General features: G+C 34.8%; 3 protein-coding genes across 3 annotated transcripts; 1 reads left to right on the plus strand and 2 right to left on the minus strand.

The window, feature by feature from the left end:
* Positions 1-1,408: 1,408 nt before the first annotated feature.
* On the minus strand, positions 1,409-7,625 carry LARP6B (RNA-binding protein). Its single transcript, XM_022033496.2, has 10 exons — positions 6,817-7,625; positions 5,862-5,943; positions 3,934-4,028; positions 3,732-3,803; positions 3,441-3,520; positions 3,259-3,358; positions 2,889-2,936; positions 2,732-2,800; positions 2,278-2,433; positions 1,409-2,047 (listed from the first exon to the last, which is right to left on the minus strand). Exons 1-10 carry the CDS (start codon positions 7,408-7,410, stop codon positions 1,769-1,771), a joined length of 1,575 nt encoding a protein of 524 aa, XP_021889188.2. The 5' UTR covers positions 7,411-7,625; the 3' UTR covers positions 1,409-1,768.
* Positions 7,626-9,534: 1,909 nt separating this feature from the next.
* URH2 (uridine-ribohydrolase 2) lies at positions 9,535-13,024 on the minus strand. Its single transcript, XM_022033543.2, has 9 exons — positions 12,843-13,024; positions 12,556-12,671; positions 12,350-12,409; positions 11,570-11,755; positions 11,387-11,491; positions 10,990-11,086; positions 10,301-10,408; positions 10,077-10,212; positions 9,535-9,810 (listed from the first exon to the last, which is right to left on the minus strand). The coding sequence occupies exons 1-9, from the start codon at positions 12,901-12,903 to the stop codon at positions 9,702-9,704; spliced, it is 978 nt and encodes a 325-aa protein (XP_021889235.1). The 5' UTR covers positions 12,904-13,024; the 3' UTR covers positions 9,535-9,701.
* An 826-nt stretch (positions 13,025-13,850) lies between these two features.
* Positions 13,851-16,315, plus strand: LOC110808158 (GPI-anchored adhesin-like protein). Its single transcript, XM_088219831.1, has one exon. The coding sequence runs from the start codon at positions 13,993-13,995 to the stop codon at positions 16,045-16,047; it is 2,055 nt and encodes a 684-aa protein (XP_088075957.1). The 5' UTR covers positions 13,851-13,992; the 3' UTR covers positions 16,048-16,315.
* Positions 16,316-17,290: the final 975 nt, after the last annotated feature.

A 17,290-nucleotide genomic window follows, 5' to 3' on the forward strand; every position in this document is an offset into this window, starting at 1 on the left:
TTTACCTCGTTTGGCGGCCGAAAATTGCTCTGATATGGCGGCGGGCGGCGGCGGTTGACTCTCAAGCGGCTGGGTTATCTTCTCCGGTGAGGGGTTCTTGTGGCTAGGGTTAGGGTTTGGATGTGGATGAGGTTATTTATACCCATCCGCTTTTGATCTGAGTCGTCAATCATTTTTAATTTGGACTGTCCAATCGCGATTAAATAGGGAATGAATCTGGACCGTTCATCGCGATTCAATCTGGGCCGTCCGTGCGCGATGCAATTTGAGCCGTCTATACGCGCCAGAACGGATCTCAGCCATTCGATCGCGCGCACGCAGATCGCCCACGTGGCTCCCTCCCGTGTTGCTTCCCGCGTCAGTGTCTCTGCCACCTGGCGCGTCCTGGTTGGCCGGGGCTGCTGACCTGACAGCTGACGTGGTGCAAGTTTTCTAAATTACATTTTGACCTCCGGTTTTCGATTTTTCTTTTAAAAATACCCCCAGAACCCAAATGTTCACCACTTTTCTCCAAAATTATTTTCAATTAAATCCCTAAACAATTTTTATCAATTATTATTATGTCTATTAAAATAAATTAAACTAAATTAAATTCAATATAAAATTACATAAATAATAATTATATTCATACAATAATAATTAATAAAAAAGAAAAAAAAAAGGGTTGGGTGTTACAGATTAAGCATAAATTATATTTTTGTTCTCATAAACAACACAATATTAACAAAATGTAAATTGATAAAAACTTAAAAATAACTTGTTCATGGGTAAATGTTGTATAACAAATTATTTTTTATCAATTAAAAATTAAATTAAATTAAATTTTTAAATCCATGCTCCAATTAAAAAATTACAAAATATTTTTCTCATCATAAACTGACCATTGCTCATTAATAAATTAAACATTGGACCTCTCTATCAACACATTAATAAAGTAATTTTTAAATTTTTTTAAATCAAATATTATAAATTAATTTATAATACATTCGTAAAGCGAAAATATCTTAATCATTAAATAATTTTGTTTAAAATTCATTTTTACATTATCATATCACAATTTAATTTTATGAGACAAGAAGGAAATGGGAGGGAGGGTGAGAGAGATCCGTATAATCATTGTTGAATAATCGAACATTTATTTTTTGGAAACTTAAACTTCTTCGGAAATATAATAATAAAATGACCAGCTGTTTTTTTAAAGAATAATAAATAAAAATAAGATACAGCTTATAGAAACCCAAAATCCTCTCAACTCGGACTGAAGGATCTTACCGTCGTTCTTGATGGTATAAAAATTCCTCCGCACAACATTCAAAATTTATCGACTACCATTCAACAGCAATACTTCACACCCTTAGAGATGTCAACGAGCAAGTGAAACAAATGTACGAGAGACTTTGGCCAGATATACACCGAAAGAACAGTGTATTATTCCCATGTGTCATAAGTTTTTTACTCGGATATACTTATAGGTATATATATGATTACTTTCCCCACGGTCTTGCTTTTTGACTACTTATTTTTGTGCTAATATTAATACAACTAAAACCGTTATAAAAAAAAAAAAAAAAAAAGGGAGATGTCTGTTTCTGCATCGTTGATACCAAACCAGATAGAAGATAGAGATGGATGAAAATACAAAAAACTGGTGCGAACTATGTAGATGGGCAGCCTTGAGAAAAATTCTGCCATCGACACCACACAAGGCACGGTCTCCCCAACCCAATATATATTTTGCAAAGACATCACCAATGATCGAGGGGGCTAATTATCTGATATTCACGGCGACTGGCTTCCCCCTACCCATGGCAAATCCTCTCGTGCCATCTGGCATCCGAGGCCCTGGAGGCTGCTTGGCTATAATTGGCTGCTCATTCACAGCTGAATGATTTGAGGGAGGAGTTCCCAAGTGATTCCCACGATTGTTGTGATGATTGTTGTGATGGTTATTGTGATGATACTGATGAGGACGCCCACGCCCTTTGCCCAGACCTCGGCCACGCCCTTTTCTATGGCCATTATCCTTGTCGTTGGCAAGCTCCTCTCCCTGCCCAAAAATGATTGTAAACAACAAGCAAATTGGCAGAAAATTTCATTTGAAGGTTATAAACTTCATCATCTAATAATGGTTCGGACGACGCTATCAACTAAAAATGCTGGAACTATATCATGGTTCTTAAACCAGTTTTTCACCCCAGAGACTAATAATTCCACTGAAAAGAACATAGCATTTGAGTCCCAACAATTACCCCATAAGTCAAGTCTACGGCCACTTACTGCATTGTCATGTGAATAGATGTCTAATTGCTGCAAACAATCTTCAGATGGTTTTCCATTTAGCTGCTGTTCAGAAGTAGTAGCATCATCTTCCTCATACTGCCCTTCCCCATCATGTACTTTTCTTCCACGAGCTTGAGGCTTTGCATCTTTTGCCTGACAATGAATAAAAATAAAATTCATGTACCATACCAGGCATATCCATTCTACATCTGGATTGCAATTGATGAGACAAAATATTCTAGGCCAACACATCTTATAGATTAAGGTCCCATCCTGGCAATATTACAAAGGACATTCTTGTACAAACCCAATTCCTTTAAAAAATGCAGTATAACCTCTTTTCTTCCATTTCCACCATGGATGAAAAATTATTGAGACAAGATCATACTGCAAACTATACTCTGCAAGCAGGAACACATAAGCAAGAAATAAGGATAAAAAGGGATCATACTGTGCGTTTAAGCATTAGCCGAACTCTAAGACCACTCCTCCAGTTCCCCTCCTCATTCAGCTCTGCAACCTGCCAAGTGAGACACAAGTTTGTGAAGTCTTGCACAGACGTTAAAAAACAAAGTGCAATCATACCAGTAAAAAGCAAGAGGACTTACTGCTTTCTCAGCTAGTTCAATTGTTTCATATTCCACGAAGGCATGCAACTATACATGAAAAAGGAACGACATATAAGGTTTTGATTTCAACATATTATAAAGACATATGAAACAACAAAAGCGGACAATGATTATGATTATAAACTAAAATGCTTGACAAACGTGACTTATCAAGCAATTCATAGTTCACCAGATTTATCAACAAAAAAAAATCATAGTTCACCAGATGACATACTTTCTATAACTTTAATGAGTTCAACACAATGCTACCCGGAAAAACATTTTGTTTGAATAGTAGAGATAAAAGGGCAAGCAACAACAGATGATTTTTAGCTGCTTTATAAGTTTACTGAAGACTATATATAGGTACCTTGTTACTTAAAAGCATCCCGTCATGTTTTGCTAATCTTGATGCTGAGGAAGCCCCATTACTCGAGGTTTGAGGTGGACAAGTACGAATTGTCCTCACACTGATAAAAGAATCAGATCAAGTATCGAGAAAACAAATCTATTAGAAATTTGCAGTCATTGTAACAGAAATGAACTAAGTACCTCCCAACAGCAGAGAAAATCTTCATCAGATTTTGGTGGCAATGATCTTCAGGTAGATTTTCAGCAACAACTATCCGAGTCTACAGAGATATTATAGAAATAAATTAAGCTATAAAGCTCAAAACTCATTTGCTACCAGAAAGAGAAATAATAAAAAAATTTCACATTCATTCCTCCAGAAATGGTTTTATATGAAAGGACAAAATAAAACTAATTTATATGGAGAAGAGACAAAGTACAAACTGAAATGGAAATAAACCAAAGACATAAAATTGACTTGAAATAAACTACCTGCAGTTCCTCTATATCAGACTCAGTAATAGGACGCCGACATCTCACTTTCTTTCCATCTTCACTAACTACCTGTTTGATGTTGCACAAAGGAGATTAAAAAGATGCTTACGAGAAGGCAAAACAGAAAAGTAATATAATCAAGGATTTAAATGAAAGGGAATACAAAATAAGTTGAGAAGAGAATTAAGAAAATACTCACAAGCTTTGATGAGTCCCGAAGAATAGAAGCAAGCTGAGAATTACTATTAATTAGGGCTTTGATCTTCTTGAAAGATGCAACGACAGATATTGGCACTACAAAACAGAAAAGATGTTTGCATAAGTATGGAACTTCTCTAACATCAATGTTCAACAAAAATGTTATGTTGTAAGTAATAATTGTTAAATTCCAAAACAGTAAAAAAAATACAGAGAGCACATTAAGGAATCAAAACCATCATATTTCCTCTAATAATATACACAATATGACCTGGACAAAGAACTAAGTTGTTAAAATTGGAAAACATATTATATTTTTGTTTAAATTTTAATACTACAGTAGTTATGGGTTTCCTTAAGAAAAAAGCTTCTAAATTAGTGCTTATTAATTTATGTCTCACATTTTTCAGTTCATGAGTTAATAGAATTGCTGGTATCGTACTTCAATTAATCAAAGGTCCGTGATTTTTTTTGTCAAATATTCAAAGGTCAGTAAATATATCAACTGCAACATCAATCATGAGTTTGCCCAATCAATTATATCAACAATAAAGCAAAAAATTTTGATTTGCATATTTTTTTTGTTCTTCCTAATTCTTTTTATGGGAAGGTGAACATTTTCTCTTGATCCTTCTTCTTGTCTACCAAAGTAAATATATTATGTGAATAAGTAGTTCTCATTCAAAAGAAATAAAAGAAAGAATGTAATTTAATAATCAGATATATACGCCAACTTGTTGCCTTTTGTAATCATATAAAATCATTGACAGCGAAAGCATATGTCGTGGTTTTTTCATCTCAGCTTAAAAACAAACCTTTTTCAATTTTAAATTCCCATGTTATCCATATTTTTTTGGCTATTAGATATAGTGCTTTAACATTTAAATTACCTTTAATCATTTGTGTCTAACAACAATTGTTCACTTTCTTTTTAGATAAAAATAATGTGTATTATGTATAAGGAACCAAGGGGGTGCGCCACCCATGTACGAAGCATTTACAACTCAATTGGTACATCAATAACCTTCCCAAAATCATCTCACCCATAGAGATAGTGTCCCAGCATTCGAGCCCCAAAAGTATGAATCCTAACAACACTTATCCGCTGGTTTGCCAACTGATCTAATCCCTTACCAGATTGGTCACCAGTTCTTATAAGTAAGAATCTGTCTTGTTGGTAACATCATGATTAAGTAAAAAATTGGAGTTTCCTAAAATTTAAGGAACTAAGGTTCTTGATTTTGTATGGACGCAAAGTATTCTCCTACTTAAATTGGGTATTCTGTTGTGCTCGTTTGAAGTGGCTTTAGCAAACTAATTAAGAAATCAATTATATTTAGGTCTTCAATTTTTAGTATTCTAGTTTTCTAGGAAACTAATTTGATGCAGCAATCATGGAGAGCAAGAGAAACTAGAGCATTAGCTATTAAATTAATTAACCAACAAGGTCAGTATTCCCGGATACAAACCCCAGTAATCGTATTAATTTTGAATAAACACTACTAGTTACGATGTCGTTCCTTGATATTTATATACTCTCTAATCCTAAATAGGGTAGCATTAGAGATAGAAAATAATCAATTAAATAGGCTACTAATTTCCTATAAGAATAGAAGTAAAAATTTAGACATTCAATTTAAATAATTAAAAATGAAAATGTGAGAAAAAGTAAAAATTTAGACAATCAATTTAAATAGGTAAAAATGAAAATGTGAGAAAACGTCAAAAAGTAAAGAATCTTGCTGTACTTCACCTAGATTACATTACCAAGTTCCTCTACTTTATTGATTCCTCCCAATATTCATTTTGAAACACCAGCAGGTCAAAAACATAAATATCATGTGCACAAAGACTATTTAGCTTAAAGAGAAACACACAAAGTGCTCCAAAGCATGCCAATAAAAAAAACAGAATCCCGACAGATCTTACCATATCCTTCAGGATCCTTGTTGATGAATCTCATCAGATGATCAGTGGTGGCCAAGTTTAGATCGCTAAAATAATATTCAACCTGAAAATCACTTTGACAGAAATTTCAAAAGCAAGAACAAATCATCCAAAAATAGAACCAAATACTATTCATAAGCCCAACAATGATCATTAAATGTATTAATTAAAAAAAACTAAAGAGAAAGCTCATCATCCCCATCCTGGAGAATAATATCAAATATTGACCTAGGAAAGACCCCTTTTAAAGGCCAAAATACTGTCTCAAATCAATTCTCTACCTCCCACTCTCAGCAGGTTTATAAACATCAAGCACACACCATATTAAAAGTGTTCCGAAGCAACAAAACAATATATCAGTTTCACATGGCAAGCTATTGTAACCATGCGGAGCCAACATAATTCCACAATCACTAGAACCAAAGGGACTCAAATCCAAACTTGTATCGATATAAATAACATATTCACTTGTGGCAACAAAGGGCATCACAGATAAATTGTTAATGTCCACTGTGCTTCAGAGCACGATTTCAATAGATGTAAAGTTCTGCAGCCTAGTAAGCTAAGCACTCAATTAATTTTGGTGTTTTTTTCACTATGAGTTTCCCGCCCAACTGGAGTCCATTACTAGTTGTATTCTTCCCCCAGTTCTCTAATCCTAATTGGGGCCAGCTTCTCCGTCTCATAAATGATTTTGTCTCTTCCCTTGTCTTATTATGCATTGACATACATCCGTTCGCATTATCATCAGTTAAACATTTTTCCAGACAGTCCAACACAAATTTCAAGATTACACGTTATGCTCATCCTCATATTTTAACCACCAATTTCAGCCCGTGGCACAAATATTATTTTCAGTTATCAGAAAGCATTTTCTAATTTATAATAAATACAAGAGAAAAAAATAGAATAAAGATTGTGAACTCTGGAAACTGACCTGATTCAGAATCTTCTGAGCGACAAGATCATCAGATAAACCACTTCTTGAATCAGGCCCAGCAACAGTAGCACCATCTCCGTTATCCTTTTTCTGATCCTTCCTTTGACCACCACCGTTCTTTACAACCACATCAACCTCATGTTCCCCACCGCCATAATACTGATGATGCTGACTGTGATGATTATGATTGCGAAGAGGGACAAAATGATGGTTGTTGTGAGGATAATGATGATGGTGCATATGGTGATTCTGCAAAGGAACCATGTGAGGATGTGGCATGGCTACCGGGCTCTGAATCGGAACGTGAAACGGCGGTGGAGGATGATAGACGTGCAGCATGGTAGGCGGCGGTGGAGAAGGGATATTGATTCTGGGCGCTTGTTGTGGCTGTGACTGTGGTTGTTGCGGATGCTGAGTCGGTGCTCTAGTTGGGACGAACTCGGGAGCCTGCGCGTTGAGACGACTAAAGGATGCGTTTCTAGACAATGAAGGATCTGAAGAGGAGGGAGAAGAAGACTGCGAGAGAGACTGATCAGTGGAGGATTGTGAAAGAGGAGGAGAAGGATCTAGGGTTTCCTCCTCTTGGGCCATTTCTTCTAGGGTTTTAATTCCTTTGATACAATTTTTACAGGGACGATAGATTTGCGGTTTCTTTGATAGATTTAAGAGATTCAAAGATTGATGTCTGATAAAATCTAGGGTTCTTGGGAGGAAGACGCGAAGGCCCCTGAGAGGGGACTAGAGCTGTCTCGGCGGAGACTTGCCAGGGGGAAGAAAATTTTGGAGAATGATTCTCGGGTTGAAGGGTGGTTCATTGTCGCGTATTTATAGTTGATGATGGACGTGATTTAATTTTTTGTTTTCTATTAATTGTTGGTTTCTATTAATCGCGATTTATTTTTTATATCTAAATATGAACCAACCGATACTTAATTATAATCGCGTTTAAAGATAGTAGGGGAAAAAAAAATAGTGTTTTTTATGAAATTAAATTATTTTATTTATAATATAATGCTAAAATCCTAACTTTAATTTTACTTTTTATTAAATAAATTGTTATTTCTATATTTCTATTGAAATTATAATTTGATTTAGACTAATTTAATTGTTTTGATTCAATTTGTTTTTCTTGTTTTTAAATGTTACAGTATTTTTAAGTTAGTTTTTGACTTATCTAACTATTTATTATTAAAATACTAATTAAAATAATTAGTTTTAAATTATAAAAATTATTGAAGATCACGACACGTAGAACCGAATAAGAAGGATGAGAGGGGTCAAATGGTTGTGCAACAGTATGTGTGCGTGCGGATACGTATCACGTGTGTATGTAAATATATTAATGAAAACGGTCATCTAGAATTGGATTTAGATTTGTTTATGTACTAGTAAAGAGTTGATGCACGCATTTTTCACTCTCATATAAATGCTGATGCTTATTGTCTTCCTCAATTTAGGTAAACGATTCTCTATAATCTTTTTTTTTTATTTCTTTATTTCTATAAGTTTTATATTTATATGTACCGTTAGAAAATTTATATAGATCATAATTTATAATAGAAAACGAAAATTTTACTTCAAATGCAACTCAACATCCATATCTTTATAATAGAGAGGTTCAAGTTCATTCGCGTCATATTAACCTTTACATCATAATTAATGAGAACTTTAATATTTTATTAGTCACCAATTACTATACTCTAACAGATATCATTCTTAAATTAAACATATAAAACATGTCATTCAAATAAAAAATAAATTAAGATCCATTTATGGGAATATTAGAGAATCCATAAATCCAAACAATTTACTCATAAAATGTTGATTATATTATAACGATATTGTCATTACCTAGATACAAAAATGTGGAGTCCATATGTATTAAACGTAACATATTCTATGTTAAGATAATTTATCAACTTTGGAACAAACTCAAACAAATGCGTGCACATCATAATACCTCCGGAATTTAAGAGGTGAAGCACTCAAAGAGCTAACCTTATACATAAACACAACATTATAAACCGTTTATTTTCTAAAACTTGAAGTTCTTATCAATGAATTGCTTAACTATGAGTCAATTCCTAATTGCACATGTAGGAGATTGAAGTTTGTGAAATAAAAAAAAAAAAAATACGTCCTTTACTACTAGGAATGAAATCTTATAAATTATTTGAATGAATATTTTAAAATTAATGATTAGCATGGCTTTTGACAACTTAACTTATGATATGTACAGTGTATAGGCCATACCTACGCAGTATTTATCATTGTGAATGAATGTACAAGGATGGTTATTCTTCCAGTCAAAGTTTTGGGCGAAATACAGGCAGAGATTTGGTCTTTTCAAACTTGGTGGAAGTAAGAAATTTAACTGTTAGATCGAATTTTGTTGTGTTTATTTAAATTAAAGAAATCTAATTTATATGAAATGTACGTTTACGAGATAAAAAATTTACGAAAACTTAATCAAATTTGATTGTTATAAGCTCATCAACACACTAAATATCATTTGGTTCTTATTGTTAGTTGAACGAGTGTTAATCAGGATTTACTTTTTATTGTTAGTTCCTGAAACACTGAATTCTAAAGCATCAATTTACTAGCAGACAAGTGGTAATAAGGATTTGGTTCTCTGAACCAAAATTGTTAAATTTTTTATTATAAATATCCTAATCATGGCATCTAAGTAAAATATTATACAGTAAAACAGGAGACAACTTCAACCGGTGGTAATGTTCATTGCTTATTTTTGTCCGGGAATCTTGAGCAATAAATATTCAAATGGGAAGATGGTGTGCTCAGTGCATTTGTGTTAGAAAGTTTCTGAAATGGAACCAATCAGGCACCATCTATGCAAACTTCCTCGGTATCAATACCTTTCACAAGTCCATGAGCCGATCCATGAGTAACTTGACAATTGCAGAAGAATCAACCGTGACTGCAACCTTTACAGATGGTTTATCGGTCCACTCTGTTAGTTCAGCGAATCTGGTTGACACAAAGGCCAGTCAGTCTCAGAAGTGTTGTTTCTTCCCAAAAGTTTTAAAAGATCTTTCTTTGGTTACAAGTTTTGAAATTTTTCTTCTTCAAGTAATTTCTACATAGAATGATTTTGGAGAAAAAAAAAAAAGAGAAAACTAACTGTCCACAGTTCAAATTTTAGTTAGAAAGATTTCCGATAAAAACTCACTCAAGATTTTAACCTCGGCATTCAAATTATAACAGACTCAAACAGTATAGAAAAGAAACCCTACCTCTTCTTTTTGTTATATAATATCGTAAGCCCTCTTGTGATACCGTTAGTCTGCACTCTAACAGCTCCTTCGGTGCAAGTAATAAGAGAAGGATCAACAGCTGCAAGCAGAGCTGTTGGATCATGAAGATAAACACCTATACCAAGAAATAAAATGTGAATTAGTTAAACACTGTTTTTTCTACCAATCCTCTCAGCATATCAGAGCCCTTCTTGAAGACAAACCATTCATTTGGTAGGCATCTCGATGATAAGAGAAGTACACCTCCAGAATTTTGCATAAATATTGAGCAAATTTTCCATTTGAACTCGCTAACTTGTCCCGATCAGCAGCTATAATACATCAAGAAACATAAAAAAAAAATTATATCCAGCTAATAGAAATAATTTTACTTCTGTTTATTATTAAACTATGAAGTAAGAATTACTTAGAGTCTCCACTCACATGTTTCAGATAATTAACAAGCTAATGAACAAAAAATTTTCTGGTATCGAGCTTCTATAATGAACAGCAAACTATAATACAGAGAAAACTAATGAAATTAGCAGGAAAGAAGAATATGACCAACCACCATGCTATGGAAACGTCAAGAGTTAACATGAACAAGCAATCAACTGCTCTTTGTATATACAGAGTACTAGTTCCTCAAAAGTGTTTGGGTAAGTAACTTAAATATTAAGAAAATAAGAACTCTAAACTCCATATACAAAAAGATCTTGGAAAAGATAGGAGACCGATGCTTATTGTTTCTTGCTTAGAGCAAGAGATAATAAACCGTAATATGCTTATTGGCACATAGTAAACCACCTGCTTTTCATATTTACCCAACAGATAAATAGAACAAGTTGCTTAAAGCTGCTTATAAGCAGCCAATATGCAATGATTCGTTGCCAAGAAATTTTTAAGTATGCACCAGTCAGAACAACTTGATGGGTAACATTGATCCCCACAGCCAGAATATCTGCTCCGCACGTGAATACAACATCTGCAGCATCTGGATCACCAAAGATCTGTCAACCAATAAAGATGTTGAAAGGATGTGAGAGACAGTGGAGAAGAAAGAGCAGAGCATAACAGCAACTTCACCAGTAGAAACCATCTACTTTCAGCTAAGCAAAACGGGAAGTGCTTATTTCCATAATAGATGCAACCTAATATGAGTAAATTACAACAATACACTTTTGAGTGAATTATAGTGATTGTTATATGAACTTGGGATCTTGCCAATTTGCGTGGTGGAAAGACCAAGCTAGCAGCTATATCAGCATTTGATACCTGGAAATCAAAGAGAAAGAAGTTCAGGTACTTACATTGGCCTCTGCTGCAGGATTTACATTCCCATTTACTGCAAATGCACCACCTAGAAGAGCAATCTGTCCAACATTTTTTGAAAATGCAGGATCTAGCTGAATGGCCTGCATAAATAGAGTTTTCATTATGATTATCATGAATAATATTTAATATAAAATGAGGCAAGTAACCAAAAGTCTGACCAGTGCAACATTCGTCAGTGGACCTAAAGCTACTACAGTGACTTCACCAGGATAAAGCTTTGCTTGCTCAACCATAAACTCAGCTGCTGACTTTTCAATCGCCTTTCCCTTTGGTGGAGGAAAATTTTGGTTGCCAAGTCCGTCCACACCATGCACAAAATCAGCAATGCGAAGTTTTGTACCTTTCTTTACAGTAAAGAGAAAAGCAATGAGTTGCTAAATCATTAGGCTCAATCACTCACCAGGATGAATATCATTAGATCCAATCACGTGCCTAGACTAAGACTCATGTTTAACCGTGGGAGCAAAAGGGAACACAATGCAACAGGGAAAATTCAACGATTGATAGAGGTTTAACAAACAAGAATTTTCCACCCACTCACACGGAAATCAGGACTTTTCCTGTATTACGAGACATCAATCACTGACTGTAGCCTATTATGCTTATCTATTAAGCATATACGCTAAAACGATCAATCTCAGGTTTAGATTCTTATTGAAGAAGAAAAATTAGAGGAACTTCATTCGTTCTTCAAGAAAAGCAGAATGCTCCACTAATTTTTTTTTACTTTGATCAAATATGATCAGAATTTCAAGAACACCTAAAATAATCCTATAATTCATCCTAGATCTATATTTCTCTCAAAAAATACAGCAAATTAAAGAAAAGGGCTGGAGAATTTGAATATGGGAATAACACGGAAAAAAAATCTGAAGAGCCATGAGAACATACAAAACAACCAGTAAACTGAATTTGTGAAGGATGAATACAATACATACGGTGATTGTCACGTGGGAACCTTCAGCCACTGGGATATCTATCCTCCCTGCAATCTCCAACTAATCATGTACAAAAAGATTATGAATCCACATTAGATCAGATCTATCTCCTTCACTTTGCAAAATCAAAATCGAAAATAGAAGCTACAACGTTCCTGTATACTTAAAAGATATGTAAACAAATACACTCATGTAGAGTTCAGTACCAGATGCAAGGCATTTCTGGTAGCCAGAGTGGTGTAAACGTTGCCAAAAATGGTAGTCAGGCCAATCACCTCCACTTCTGGTAACCTTAATGCCAGAAATATTGCCATGGCATCATCTACAACGCGTCCAACCAAATTAGCGCATAGAACATTAAACAACCAAAAACCCGACCCGAAATTCGGTTGCTCATCGAAGAAAAACGAAACATGTAGCGAACATAAGCACAGAAGAACATAAATTGAAATAGCAGAATTTAAGAGGAAATCCAGATCGTTTTAGAGCTTACCAACACCAGGGTCAGTGTCGATGATGATTTTCTTCTTGGCTCCTGGTACCGCTACTGCCATGGGAGTTCGATTTGGAATCCACCTGAGAATTAGGCATAAAGGGGATTCTCTACTTCGAGAAAGAAATTATAGAAGTTGCAGAAATTGATTAAAATGACGAAATGCTTGATGAGGTCAAAGACAACTATGCTTCCAGCTTCTTCAATGAATTTACTTAACTGGCCTTGTTTCTCACGTGTTTCTCTCTAATTATAATTAATATATATTATAATCAATGAAATGAATAAATTTTTATTAAAAAATTAAAAGTTATTGAGCCGTTGTAGAATATTGAATTTTTTTTAATTTAAAATATAAATATATTGTTAAAAATAAAATAAATAAAATTATTTTAAATATTATTTAATTATATATAAGTTTTGATATACCTATCAAATTATTAATTTAATGAACTTATTTAAAAGTAATTAAATACTATTAAAAAATATTAAATTTAAATATGAATTTATAATATATAAATATTATTTTTGTAATATTTTTATTTTATGATAGACGAAATAAAAATTGTAAAAATTTATCGTTATAAAAGACAATTATAGTATCTGAATAATAAAATTATCATTTTATTTTCATAAAATTCTATTACAAAATAAAATTAATTTTTAAAGTATTATGTTGATTAAAAAGATTCTATCGTAAAAGTCGAACAATTCTTTTACTATAAATTCAGTTACGCTTCTGTTTATATTTTTTATTAATTTAATATTTATAAATTTATTTATTTGAACAAATTTTTTAACATTATATATTTTTTACTACAAAATACATATATAAATTATGATCTAACTAAAATAATTATGAACAAAACATTATGGTAACTTCTTTGTCAAATTGAAAAATACTTATTTGCACTATGGTTTATGGCCCTAAAACACAATTTACCAAATGATAATGGCAATTTAGTAATTCGAGAACAACTGAGGGGGAATTTTAGTGACCAGCAACAGCAAACTCTTCCCTCTCCTTCGACCTCCGGGCTCCATCCATTTTCAAATCAAATCATCTCGGCAAAAGCGAAGAAATAGCAGATCTAGCTCCACAGTCTGCTGAAATCCCACAACATACCCACGCTTTATACATGTACTGCGAATGAATTCGTCATCTTCCTCAAAAAGTCGGAAAGCGAAATGTTACCAGTCACAGTCACAGGCTCATTCGAAGATGGAGAGGAGGAAGAAGAAGACGAAGCAGATTCCTCGCAATCCATTGCAAGACCTCAACGTTACTAATACTAATGTTAACGACAGAAGCAGCAACATTTCTACTTCTGTCTCCGTCGAAGCGCCAAGAGGCTGTCTAAGGTTCTTTCTTTCCCAGTCTTCTTCTACGAAAACCCCCTTTAGTAGACCGTTGAAATCTATCCCTAAAACCCCCAAGTCTGCTCCTAGTGTATCGGCCATTAAACCATCTTCAAAATCCAAATCCACATTCTCGAAGGAGACTTTGCCACAACGCACTGTTTCTGGGAAAGTTATTCCTCTGAAAACCCAGAAACCTAACAAAAATCCTCCGTGTCTTTATCATTGGCAATCTGGAAAGAAATCCAGTTCCCAAGACGCCCTCAAATCGAAGAAGAATTCTTATGTTTTGGACTCCAATAACAGTTTCGTGACTAAACTGTCGTCTGAATCTGGACAAGCGAAACCGCCTGAGGAGCAATGCATGGTGCTAACGGATGATGGCAATGATACAAACCTGACTCCTGTGACTAAGTTAGCGATTCCATTAGGTATAGATGATAGAGTTGTTGATAAAGGGATGGATGCAGAGAGATCAAACACTAGTAACAGCAACAATAGGACACCTCCTGTTCAAGTTTCAGTATCTCCAGAGATACAATGTGGATCCTCTTTGTTCTCCACAGCCACGCCAGCTTGTTTTGGTGCTGGCTATGTTGTTTCAGGGGTGCCGGACAAGCGGAAATGTAGGCCTAGAGGCATACTCACGGTAGGGGATAATGATTTAGGATTTGTTGAATCCAAGGCTTTAGATAATTTTGATGACACTGATGAAGAAAGTGAGGCTGTTGTTAACCATTCTATTGGGTCAATTGTTCCTTTCCCTGCTGAAGCTTCAATGCATTGGCTATTGTCTCCTTGCAATGAAGAGGATGAGGATGGGAAGGAGAATTCTGATGGTTCATCCAGAAGTCAGAGGCCTATGGGGTTTAAAGTATGGAAAAACCCAATGCCTTTTTCTGATAATCAAGACGAGTTTTCTCCAGACCTTTGTAACATCAGCTATAGTAGAAGCATTGGTAATAACAGTAATGCTAGGAAGAGAAGAAGCAATTCTGGGCTTTCCTCAACTGATGCTCCTGAGCTCCGGGGATTATTTGGCTCTTTATATAATGACGGAGCAATTTCATCTTCTCCCCAAGCAACAGCTTGTGAGGCTCTTCCTGAGCCAAAAGAAAAGATGCGCCATTATAATATAGATGGGGAGAAGTCTCCATTCTCTATGGACACATTGGGGAGTGAAAACATTATGCAAACGCCGCAATCTGAATCAAGCTCTGACAGATTTGTTGGTCCATCACATTTGAAGTTTCAAGACCATCAAAAACACCAGTTAGATTCGGAGGTCAATTCTTTGGCTGTGAACCTTCAGATGGCAAGCTTGTCATCAAAGAGCCATGAATCAATATGGGATGCAACCAGCTCAAGTTTTCAGTTTGATTCTCTGACCATGCCTTCTGATCCTGTTGATATGTCTCAATTCCATAAATTTTTTGGGAATCGAGATTCTTGGATTTCAAATTCTACATTAGATTATCTATCACAATCCCAGATGCGAATATCATGGAGGGAGGGATTAGTGAGTCGGATTTTTGAGTTGGATGAGTTGGACAGCTGCAGGTGCTTGTCAGATGAAGAAGCAGATTCCAGTGGCTGGAGAAATGACCCGTTGAAGTCCCCTATGAGTCCTGAGATTAATGTTTGTGTAAGCAATTATCGGATACACGCCTTTCAGTCTATAGAGTATGCAGAGAAGAAGAGTGTTTCTGAAGGAAAAGATAGAGAAACATTCCCTTCTAGAGAATATACTTGTGCAGAGTCCATAAGCACTGATGGGGGTGGGCTGGTTTGTTCAGAAGATTCAGATTGGACTCTTTGCTACAAGAACCACTTGTTTAAAGTTTAATTCAGTAACTAGTCCATTCAAGTAGAGTAAATCTGCCCAACCTGGGCTGGATGTTGTTTTACTTATCTTGGTGTTCTGTGAGAGTTACCACCAGATAGCCACCTAGCTATCCTGCTTGCCTGTATTTATTTATTTTCAATTTGAATTGTGCTCTCCTCACTGCACTTCAATCCCAAAACCTTTCCTGGTTGTGATATGTGGAAATTATCTTTGAAGAGAAAAAGAGCTTCCTGAATGCAAAGGAGTTGATGACTAGATGATTTCATGGTATCAAGGGAGGGTAAATTGCCATATTTCATTTTATGAATAGTTGTTTTGTTAGCATAAAATATATGAGTGGAATCAGTTTGTGTGGACCAAGAACCTAGCTTACCTAATTATATATATGATTATTTTGATAAGGTAATTACTGATCCAAGTGAAATTTTTTTGTAGATCTTTGTGGCATCTACATGGGATGCCATATGAATCTCCTGGCAAGTAAGTGCATATTGACTCCATTATAAATTGGTTGCAAATTATTATAGCTGCTGTAGTAGCTTGTGAAATGCAGCACAATAAAGTACTTAGATTAAAGATCAGGTCATGTAAACTTGCTGACAACAGGACAATGGATTAGTTTTAGGGGATCTACTTATAATATAGACCTCATATCAATTAATATTTAACATAATAAGATGATATAGAAATCATATAGGCATCTAGCCAAATGTTGGGAAAGTTATATGGTCAGGAGTATTCAGAGTAGGTGCATGAGCCCTGACTTAATGCCTAACTTATTGGAAACATACATGGAAAGGTTTCCATGAGGAACTTGGAAATACTAAATTAGTTATCGGATCACAAGTTGACTAATGGTAACTATCAGGATAAAAGAGTCAGTTAATAGGATTGCATTATTAAGGTGCTGCAAAAATAATTTTAGACCATAATAGAATTGGTTTAAAACCTGAAGTTCTGTAGTGCATGAGTTTTAGTTGGTATGTAGTCATTACAATTGAGAGATATCTCTATGAGGAACAAAACCTTCTGTTAAATTTTTACTCAAGATAAATTGATAATTTTTAATTTGTTCGCATTCTTAAGGATCTTATACCTCTTTCTGATAAGATTGCCTTGCTGCTGCTGAAACAATCATTGATTATCTTTTAGTAGCAGCTGGTAAACTCTTTAGTATGAGAGAAAAAGCTGACAGTCTCTAGATAGTTAAACTCGAGATTTAAGCAGCCTGTGCGAGGGAGAT

The sequence above is a fragment of the Carica papaya genome, chromosome 5 (genome assembly GCF_054855325.1).
Source record: "Carica papaya isolate Zhongbai chromosome 5, ASM5485532v1, whole genome shotgun sequence".
NCBI classification, from domain to species: Eukaryota; Viridiplantae; Streptophyta; class Magnoliopsida; order Brassicales; family Caricaceae; genus Carica; species Carica papaya.

Bases quoted from the DNA above. Each gene is read 5' to 3' on its own strand.
- LARP6B (XM_022033496.2), bottom strand. From the start codon at position 7,410: ATGGCCCAAGAGGAGGAAACCCTAGATCCTTCTCCTCCTCTTTCACAA. The intron at 4,029-5,861 runs GTAAGATCTGTC...TCTGTTTTGTAG, and splicing joins CAAGGATCCTGAAGGATATG to TGCCAATATCTGTCGTTGCA. The intron at 2,434-2,731 runs GTATGATCCCTT...ATTCATTGTCAG, and splicing joins GGCTAATGCTTAAACGCACA to GCAAAAGATGCAAAGCCTCA.
- LOC110808158 (XM_088219831.1), top strand. From the start codon at position 13,993: ATGAATTCGTCATCTTCCTCAAAAAGTCGGAAAGCGAAATGTTACCAG.
- URH2 (XM_022033543.2), bottom strand. From the start codon at position 12,903: ATGGCAGTAGCGGTACCAGGAGCCAAGAAGAAAATCATCATCGACACT. The intron at 11,492-11,569 runs GTCAGACTTTTG...CTATTTATGCAG, and splicing joins CACTGACGAATGTTGCACTG to GCCATTCAGCTAGATCCTGC. The intron at 9,811-10,076 runs GTAGGGTTTCTT...TGTGTCAACCAG, and splicing joins TTATATAACAAAAAGAAGAG to ATTCGCTGAACTAACAGAGT.